This window comes from Microtus ochrogaster, linkage group LG5 (genome assembly GCF_000317375.1).
Source record: "Microtus ochrogaster isolate Prairie Vole_2 linkage group LG5, MicOch1.0, whole genome shotgun sequence".
Lineage (NCBI taxonomy): Eukaryota > Metazoa > Chordata > Mammalia > Rodentia > Cricetidae > Microtus > Microtus ochrogaster.
In genome coordinates, this window is record NC_022031.1 from 39093892 (window position 1) to 39104285 (window position 10394).

Sequence of the window (10394 nt, forward strand, 5' to 3'; positions counted from 1 at the left end):
GGAGACACCCTTCTCTCTGCCTGGGTCAATGTTGGAGACACCCATCTCTCTGCCTGGGTCAATGTTGGAGACACCCTTCTCTCTGCCTGGGTCAGTGTTGGAGACACCCTTCTCTCTGCCTGGGTCAGTGTTGGAGACAACCATTAAGTAGCAGTGAAAAGGACAAAAGCAATGCCATCTTGCAGAGAAATAACTATCTGTAATAAATATAGAACTTAACTCTCTTTAAAGTCTCTATCAGAACCAGATATGGTGGCACACACCTTAGACCCCAGCACTGGAGAGGCTGAGACAGGTGGATCTCTGAGTTTGAGGCCAACCTGGTCTACATGGTGAGACCCTGTCAAAAAAAAAAAAAACTTTCAGGGTTCAAGGATTGTGGGAGAGATTTATCTTGTTTTGCTTTTGTTTTTTCCTGAGTTTATGTACAATTCCATTAACATGATTTGTTAGTGGTTTGCCTTCATCAAGACATATAGAAAGGGGTGTGTGTGCTCATTTGAGTCTGTTCCCTCCCTTCAGGTCTGCCCTGTAACTGTGACGATCAGTTTGTCCCAGTGTGTGCACAGAATGGACGCACTTACCCCAGTGCCTGCATCGCCCGCTGTGTGGGTCTCCAAGACCATCAGTTTGAGTTTGGACCTTGTGTCTCCAAGGATCCCTGTAATCCTAACCCCTGCCCAAAAAGCCAAAGGTAAGTTAAATGCTACTGCTTTTCTTCAGCCAAAGACTAGTGCTTCTCAAGTCTCTGCTGTTCATGCCCCACACGATGAGAATGCAAAAGGGGATGAAACAGTCTGGCTCATGTGTGTAGTCCCAGCACTTGGGGCACTGAAGCTGGGGAGATCTATGTATCATGTGTATACAGAGCCCTCAGATGCCAGAGGAGGGCTTCAGGTCTGGAACTGGAATTACAGGCTCTTGTGGGTTGCCATGTGGGTGCTGGGAATTGAACAAGGTTCCTCTGAAGAGGTGTCTCTAACCACTGAGCCAGCTCTTCAGCCTCTGAGCCAGTTTTCAATGCACAGATTGGGCTCAGAATGTAACTGAATGGAAGAGCCCTTTCCTAGCATGAGTAAGACTCTGAGTTCAGTTCCCAGCACCAAAAACAAAAAGGAAGGAAGGTAGGAAGGAAGGAAGGAAGGAAGGAAGGAAGGAAGGAAGGAAGGAAGGAAGGAAGGAAGGAAGGAAGGAGGAAAAGGAAAAAAACACATTCCCCCTTCCCTTTGGATCACTGTCTGCAAAGGTTCTTACCTGTGTGAAATATCTCTGAAGAAAAAGGAAGGCATAGCTGAGAATGGCTGCCTCTAGGAAAGGGAACCGGTGTGGGACCTGGGGTGTGGAGAGGAAGCTTATTTGCACAGTGCCATCACACCTTTTCTTTTTGTCCACAGGTTTGTGCTCTCTGTTCAAAGCAATAATTTTGGTTTGGGTTTTTTTTAAAGCAAAGTTTATATTCCCTCAGATATCTACTGAAACACCACACATTTTTCTAAACATTAGGACACAGCATGAATCAAGACAGACTATCACTACTTTGATCATTTTACTTAAATTTGTCCCCCAGATCCTCAGATTTTTCCTGTGATCCTCTTATTTCTGTAAGAAAGTTCTTGGTGTGTGTATGGTATATATGTATGATATGTGTATATGTGTGTGCTTGTGAGTGTGGACATGCATGCCACAGGAGACTTTTAGGAGTTGGTTTTTTATTCTATCTTGTTTGAGATGAGGTCTCTCTCATTGCTTCTGCGACTATATTGTGTACTTCAGGTGCTCTGGGAAGGCCTCCTGTTTCTGCCTCCCATGAGTCTGTAGGAGGGCTGGGCCTGCAGGTGTGTGTGTGTGTGGGTGTGTGTGTGTGTGTGTGTGTGTGTGTGCTGCCACACCTCCCATGTGCCTGTAGGAGGGCTGGGCCTGCAGGTGTGGCTGCCACAGCTGTCTTTCCTGTGGGCTCTGGGGTCAAGGCCAGGCCATCAGGCTTGTGCAGCAAGTGCTTCTGCCCCTGAGCACCCGCATCAGCCCCAGCCCTCTGTTTCTATATACTCAACTTGAACAGTTTTTTTCTCTCTAGATTACCAAGTGTTCTCCAATACCCTTGGCTCTCATACCTTCGTTGTCAGGTGCCATTCTAGAAAGGACTTGCTTCTGTGGTACCCTCTCAGTGCAGAAGCACCCAGCATCAATCCTCCTATCCAGGAGGCACAGGAGCCTGAATTTTTAATATGAAACGTGAAGCCTTTCTTAAGATAGACTCCTGCTAATCAAGCTAAAAATTAGGTACCTCACCAAGTGTGGTGTCGTACTCCTCTAAACCCACATTCAGAAGGCAGGCAGATCTTTGTGAGTTCAAGGTCAGCCTGGTAAGTATAGGAAGTTTCAGGAGACCTTGCCTAAAGAACTGAAGCATCTGGAAGTGATCTGTTGTTACTGACTGTGACCTCAGTGCTGGACCCCACCCACTGTTGAACTCACATCCCCAGCTTTTATCCTCTATCTTACCACCCCACTCTCCCCACATACCCCTCCCCCACTCCACATCCTGGCTGTGGCTGGTCCCCCAGCATAGCCTGCTTGTTTCCTCCTTACCCACCAGGCTCCAGTTAGAACACCTTCTCCGTGTGTTCCCATTTGTTCCCTCTGAGCAGTGTGTCTGCCATGTTCTAGTCTGACTGCCCTTTTCGTACACTCCATTGACCCTGTCTCTCTCCCTGGCTTCCTGTGCCACCCACATTCAGGACTCTGTTGCCCCCACCACAATCCTCCATGCTTCTCTTCACCGGCTGGCTTTCATCGTTTTTCAGATGTGTGCCAAAACCGCAAGTTTGCCTGACAACCTTTGATACATTTGGCTGTAGCCAGTATGAGTGTGTGCACAGACAGCTCACCTGTGAGCAGATCCGAGATCCTGTATGCGACACGGAGCACGTGGAGCACAGCAATCTCTGCACGCTGTACCAAAGAGGAAAGAGCCTCTCTTACAGAGGCCCCTGCCAGGTATGTCAGTTGCTGCCAAACCACGTATGCCATGCCCTTTCCAGACCACAGAGTGCCGTCCTCTGCTGAGAAGGGAGTAGTGTGGCTCTGCGGAGGAGGATAGAAGCAAGTGGACCCTGGCTTCAAGTCACTCCTAGGGGAAGACTAAGGCTTCGCACCCGGTTTGGTCACTGCCATTCATTTGTTCACAGTTTTGTGGGCTGCCATAGAAAACAAATCAGGAAGAAAAGTGATCTCCCCACTTGTGCCCCCACTTCCTACTTCCATCTTCTACCTCCCGCTGTGTTGAATTGGGATGCAAATCTCTAAGACTTGTTTCACACAGGCCTACCTCAGTCTTTCAGGCTTGTGAAATCTAGCTTCCAGGACAGCCTCCTTGGAGCCCCTCACCACCTTCCTGGTTCTTGCTGACCCCTCTGCTGGGAGACTCCTGTCTTTGGGCCCAGCATCACTTGCCTGCAAGCCACTAATACTGGACATGCTCTCCATCCATGGTAGAGAAAGCCCCTTCAGCTTGTCTGGCTACTGTTTCCCCTTGGAGCTGGTGTCCGGCTTACAGACACCATCTGCTCTGACCGCCCCCTTCTCTTCATCCTTGCTCAGTCTTCTCAGCTCTGGGGTGTTTCTGAGGTCTAATAGGTACAGAGTGCATCTGCTCTGCTCATCGCTCTACCGTCCCTCCCTTTCTACACCCAGCATGAAGAGCCATCTTTTTTTTAGTTGATTTTATTGGGCTCTACATTTTTCTCTGTTCCCCTCCCTTTCTCTCCCCTCCCCTTCAGCCGTCTCCCGTGGTCACCATGTTCCCAGTTTACTCAGGAGAGAGAGCAATCTTCTTATTCAGTCCTCCGTGACTACTAAGAGAATCTGGGGGAGGGAGTGGCAAGGGGTCCTCTGTTTCTGTTTCAGAATGAGCACCCAAGTGTCAAAGGCTCTCCAACCTGAGACAGCCCATTATGAATTCCACCTCCAGGGCTTTAGAGGCTCCCCACAACTTAGACCTGTGTCTTTTCCCTTCCTGACCACAGTGAGGTCACTCTGTGCTCACAGGAGTTTCCCGGCTAAGAGTTACTTGTCTTTCCTCAGCCCTTCTGCAGAGCCACCGAGCCTGTCTGTGGGCACAATGGTGAGACCTACAGCAGTGTGTGTGCCGCCTACTCGGACCGTGTGGCAGTGGACTACTATGGGCCCTGCCAGGCTGTCGGGGTCCTCTCTGAACACAGTGCTGTGGCCGAGTGCGCTGCAGTGAAGTGCCCGTCACTCTCAGCTATAGGCTGCAACCCCATCATTCCACCTGGTAAGCTGGAGGTATTGGGGGCAGGAGTGGGGCCAGAAAGATTTGCTGACCCACCCCTAGAACATGAGCCCTGAGAAGAGAGTTCAGCAGCCTGTAAACTTGGAAAAGTCGTAATCCCAGCACTTGGGGCTGAGACAGGAAGATATAGGCACCTGCGGTACAGTAATAAGACCCTGTCCAGAAAAACAAAATGTTAAAGAGACCCACATGCCAGTTATTCTGAACTAACTCCAAAGCTATGGACTGCCTTAGTGTTTGCTCTGTGACATCAGAACAGCATAGGGGAGAACTGCCTCTGAGGGACTTGGGTTCAAATCCTAGCACCGATACAGTGGCTCACAGCCATCTGTACTACAGTTCTAGGGGATCCTATGTCTTCTTCTGACCTCCTCTGGCACCAAGTGCACACATGGCACACATACATACATGCAGGCAAAACATTCACATGAAATAAAATGAATGGATCTATTTTTAAAATTAAAAAAACAATAGCTTTTTTCTATCAAAATCTTACATCAGGCATCAATATATAAGTAGGAAAGGTAGCATTTAAATAAAAAAATTAGTATTACTGGGTTAAATGCTGGGTTTACTTATTTTAAAATACCGGAACAATTAACTAGTAGTTGAATGGATAGTGGAAGTGTTTTGATGAACACAAACATTTGTAATTGAGAGAAGCAAAGAGAGTTGACTTAATTGTGCAGCCAGAAGGCTCTGTTCACACAGACAGCTGTGAGCATAGTGTTGTAGACAGTGGACAGTGAATTATGCTCATCAATGAGACAGGCAGTGGAAGAGCCTTCATTCCAGACCCGCATACATAGGCTACCCTGGGTCTTCCAAGTCTCCCTCTGTAGCTCACCAAGGATTCGCTGAGCCTCCGCTATGCTCAGGACATTCTTTTAAGCACCAGGGACCCAGCAGTTAACAAACAAAGCCTGTTCCCTCCTGGAGACCACATTCCATGGAAGGAACATAAGGCTCCATGCAGATCCAAACTGCCAAGTCAGAACTGCCTGATGGAGTGAAGAGATGGTGAACTCTGTTAAATGTGGCATGAGACCTGACTGTCTCGTCCCTTGCTATGGTAGTTTGGAAAATCTCAAGTGAGCAAGCACTCGGAACTCCTGAAGCTCCCTTGTGCAGACAGAACATCGAAGGTCCAGCACAAGTTTCTGAGCAGAACCAGAGCATGAGATGAGAAGCGGGTGGGTCTGGTGTGCTGTTGCCCTCAGCCTCCTTACCCTGAGCATTGCCCTCCAGAGGAGGTGTCAGGATGGAGGGATGGCTTTAAGATCCTGGGCTGGTGTCGAGCAGAGCTGCAGATAAATCATCAGGAAGAACAGATGAAGGCCACCTCACCAGTCATTTTGGATTCTCCTTGCTTTAATTCTGAACTCACAAAAGTGATTTCTGTTACAGGTGCTTGTTGCCCATTGTGTGCTGGGATGTTACGGGTTTTATTTGACAAAGTAAAACTGGACACCATTGCTAAGGTAAATTGCTCCATATGCCAGGTGCTGTTGAAAGCACATTGCTAAACTCAGGAATCCTGGAGAGTAGAATGTATTGTCCCTGTGCATAGATAAAGAACCTGAGGCCATACAGATCATAACAGAACAAGGGTTGACACCCAGGGTAACTGACCTCTGCTCCTCCCTGCCACGCGCTTTCTTAGGAAAAGTCTCTGCCAGCTCAAAGAGCATGATCACGGCCAAGAGGCCAGCAGTAGTAGAAATCCAGATGGTCTCTGCACCCATCATCCTCCCAGCACCCATTCCCCCTAGGAGCTACCTCCCCTATCTGTCTTTCCCTTTCCCTGTTGCACCCTTTTGGGAGCCAAGACTTTAGTAATGTAATAGGCAGAAACTTGCCGCTACCTAGAGGACCCTTCCTGTCTGTTGTTACCTGTTTCCACAGGATTTTGCTTCCCTACAGTTGAGAGCAGGCACTTTTTGAGAAGTGCTTATGGGACTGGAGAGACAGCTCAGTTGGGTGTTTTCCTCTGTCACTTCTGCCTGTGTTTAGAGACAGGACCTCTCTCACCAGCCAGAATGCCTGGCAAGCAGGCCTCCGGGTCTTCCTGTCTCTGCCTCCTCAGCGCTGAGATTGTAAGCGTGTCCCACCACATGCAGAATTCTTACATTTTCACGTGCATTCTGAGATTGAGACCCAGGTCCTCGGCAAGCTCCTAGCCAATGAAAGACCTTGTCTTAGAAGAACAAGAAGATGGCTCCATGGTGCAGCGCTCATGCAGAGCACTTCTGCCCCTTCTGAAGACTCAGACTCAGTTCCCAGCACCCACGTCAGGCAGCTCACGGCCACCTGTAGCTCCAGCCTCTGTGGTACCAGCACACATGCACATGTACCCATACAAGATATACCTACAAATAATTAATTTTTTTGAATTTTTTTGAGACAGGTTTTACCCATGTAGTCCTGGCTGCCTCGAGCTCACAGAGATTCTCTGCCTCCCAGGTGCTGGGATTAAAGATGTGCGCTACTACCACCACTAGCATAGAGAGAATTCAAGTCTGTCATCAGTTACTTAGGATCCTATTTCAAACACAGAAAGAGCCTAAATAAATAAACAGCATTTCTGAGCTGCGTATGCTGGTACAGGATTACCTCGGAGCTAGCAAGGCTGAGGCAAGAGGATTATGAGTTTAAAGCTAGCCTGGTCTATACAGCAAGACCCTGCTGTAGAAATAGGAGCGGCGGGCTGCGTCCCGGCACCCGGCTGCCCACATGGCTAGCTCTACCCGAAATAATTACACGGACACTGTGTTCATTTAATCACCGCTTGGCCCTTTAGCTCTAGCCCTTACTGGCTAATTCTGATATCCCGATCAACCCATCTCTAATAATCTGTGAGCACCGGTCTTAGTGAGCACCGGTCTTACCGGGAGTGTATCTTCCCAGGAGCGGGGAGCATGGCGTCTCTCTGAGGCATCTGCTCCCGAGAGCAGAGCTGTGGAGTCTGACCTCACTTCCTCTTCCTCCCAGCATTCTGCTCTGTTTACTCCTCCCTCCTGTTTTAACCTATCAGGGCAAGCAGCTTCTTTATTTAATTAACCAATGACCTTCCTCCATCACCCTGCTCAAACCAGAGTACTTCTGGTGGGGGTTAATTTTGGCTGCACACCTCTGTAGACAGCCCAAACCCCATTCACTGGAAACTAGGTGGCAGGATTCTGACCAGCAGAGCCGAACTTGGTGCCAAGCTCTGGTCAAAGAGCCTCTCCAGATGCAGCTGAAGCAGACGGAGTAGCCTAGGCAGCAAGAGGGTTCCTCTTCAGGTCCTGGAAATGTCTCCTAGGTGACCAACAAGAAGCCAGTAACAGTTCTGGAGATTCTTCAGAAGATCCGCATGCACGTGTCTGTCCCACAGTGTGATGTGTTTGGATACCTGAGCATCGAATCAGAAATTGTGATCCTGATTATTCCTGTCGACCACTCTCCAAAAGCTTTGCAGGTGGGGCTCGGCGCACATTCTGCAGCCATTTGTCCATCTAGAGTTGGTGAACTTACAGTGAGGGTGGGGGCACCCAAAGCAGGGCTGGGAGAGGACCGAGAGTGAGGAAACGGGAGCACTTTGGAAAGAGCAAGGCAGCCTCTGTGGCCGCGTCTGTTCTGGGGCCTGAGGCTAGGTACACTAAGTCCACCCCACCCTTGTGCAAATGAGGCAGCCAAGGCCTGAGGAGTAGCCAAAGCCTCCTGTCTCTCTGGAGGAGGATCCATCAGAGGCAGTCTCCAGGGCCCTAAGTCCTTCTTCCTCTCAGATCAGGGTGCCCTGGAACCTCACTCTGTAGGCCCAAGTTTCAGTAAAAGTAGTGAGGACTCATGGGAAGGGTGAATGGGAGCAGTTCCATCTGCCTCATCCCAGCCCTGTCTCCATCCCCTGCTGTAGAGCTACAGTGAAAGCATCCCTATGGCTGTGTCTAACTGGTCACTGTCTCTAGAGTTAGGCAGTGGATGCTATAGCACTGTGCAAAACCAAAAATTGTTGACTGACTGGGGTAGTGGACATGCAGTTTCTGATTTCCATTAATGCCCTTACATGTTGTAGTAAGTTAAGGCCTGGACTTAACCTAACTGCACGGTAAAGGCAGAAAGAAAAGAAGCTGTCTCTGTGGTCATTCTCCTTTTGACATGTGCATGGAATTTGCCTGACTGGACCTTTTCTGAGGTTTTCTAGTGAAAGGATCTTTCTCTTGCAGATTGAGGCCTGCAATAAGGAAGCAGAGAAAATCGAGTCCCTCATCAACTCTGACAGCCCCACTCTGGCGTCCCATGTCCCCCTCTCTGCCCTTATCATTTCCCAGGTGCAGGTCTCCAGAAGCCTTCCATCCTCTGCTGCTGGGGGCAGGTCTCCCTGCCCCTCCCTGCTCCTCTTTAGCCTGGGCCTCACTGTGTACTTGCTCTGGAGTCGTCCCTGACTGCCTGCCTTGACTCGGCCGTCCCACCTTGTGAAAGACGTCAGGACTGCTAGCTGGTGGCCGAGCAAGAGCACGTGTCACCTCTTAGCCCTACACAGTATTTTTTTTTCTGCCAATGTTAGGGGTTTTGCCTTGATTCTGAAATGATAAACTAGGCTCCCCCAGTATAATGGAAATCTCTTGCTGGTGGGCCGCAGGGTTACAGTTTACATTTTGCTCAATAGATGAGTCCGCTTCTCCAAAGGAAAGTTACCGTCACTGGTCAATGAGACGGTCACTTTATGGAAGGAGGCCCCCTTTTCGTGTCCTGTAAGGGTTGAGGCTGTGCTGTGCTTGTCTCTGTGTCTAGAAGCTGAGGGTTCAGTGGAAAGCCACTTCTGGGACGGTACGGAAGGGAGAGAGCTTCTTTGACATGATCACAGGCTGATTCCATGGAAAGTTAAGGCAGGACTCTAATGTGCTTAGCAAAGGCAACCAGGTAGCACTCACGCACCTGTCTTGCAGGTGGTCCTCTCAGTCATTGCCAGTTTGTGCCTGTGAATGGGGCAGCCCCACTCATCCAGGTATCTTGTGTCATGCAGTTTTATATTAGCCACTCGTCAGTACTCACCAAGTTCAGAGACTTTAAACCAACTGCTGCTGCTATATAATTGCCAAAAAGTAAGATAATTAGTAGTTCATGTAAATAGTACATGATTTCTTAATTTTATTATGAAGAAGGTGAATAGCCATATTTGTAAAATGACAATCATATGTGTTAGCCCTATACTTTCCGTTCATGAAGACACATTTGCTTTTTGTGGTGTGCACAGTATGGATAAATGTCTGTCTGACTTTCTTTTTATATAGAATTATAAAGAATGTGGTTTGTATATTTAAAATGTCAGGCTAAGTATTAAAATGTTTGCATGTTGTCTAAGGAATTGGATACTTTGAATGTTTCACAGTTTGAAATAAGCTATTAATGTAATACTTCTTGTTTGTATGCACCTGAACTTAGATTTTTACATGAAGTATTTTTCAGTGTTACATGTACCCTCTGAAATACAGCAATATGCTTATTATACCAAAATGTTTTTGAAAAGTAGGCACTTAAAGCTTTCAGAGGACCTCAGTGCTGATGTTAATGTAGCCTCTGTTGCAATTGCCTATTTCTGTCTAATGTCTTCAACATACTAGACTATATTGTATATATATTCTATATATAGTATATTGTAATATACTATATATAGTATTCAGCAATATGCTAGAAAGCTTCTCTATTTTAATAAAAGTAATTTTATATGATCATGTGTATTTCCAGGTAATGTGGACATTCAGATTGAAACTGTTTCTCACCCTCAAGTGAGTTGTGTCTTTACTGTACAGTGGGAAGTTCTGGAGTGACATCATCCCAAGCCAAGTCCTCTGGGGGAGTGGAACAATTGTACTGAACACCCAGCACATCCAGAGGGCAGGCCATGGTAGAATTAGGAGCAAACTCCAGCTTCAGACGTTCCGGGACAGAAACTGATAGGCAGGTCTGTTCCATTGGCCTCATGTTCCAGCTCCAGGGTGAAGTGTGGGGACGGAGCAACTCATGATGAGCTAACCTCAGCTACTTAGGCTAAGTATGTGACCCCCGCCATGTTTGTCACTCATCCACTGCATCGGCTGTA

At 48.1% G+C, this 10394-nt stretch overlaps 1 protein-coding gene across 1 annotated transcript in view; it reads left to right on the forward strand.

Annotated features, from left to right (window-relative positions):
* Reck (reversion inducing cysteine rich protein with kazal motifs) overlaps positions 1-9985 on the forward strand; it is a 66882-nt gene extending 56897 nt beyond the window's left edge. Inside the window, exons 16-22 of the mRNA XM_026786606.1 lie at positions 5-57; positions 523-694; positions 2805-2997; positions 4084-4294; positions 5720-5793; positions 7617-7772; positions 8518-9985. Coding sequence (XP_026642407.1) covers positions 5-57; positions 523-694; positions 2805-2997; positions 4084-4294; positions 5720-5793; positions 7617-7772; positions 8518-8736 — 1078 coding nt within the window. The 3' untranslated portion in view covers positions 8737-9985. The remainder of the gene's footprint in view (positions 1-4; positions 58-522; positions 695-2804; positions 2998-4083; positions 4295-5719; positions 5794-7616; positions 7773-8517) is intronic.
* Positions 9986-10394: the final 409 nt, after the last annotated feature.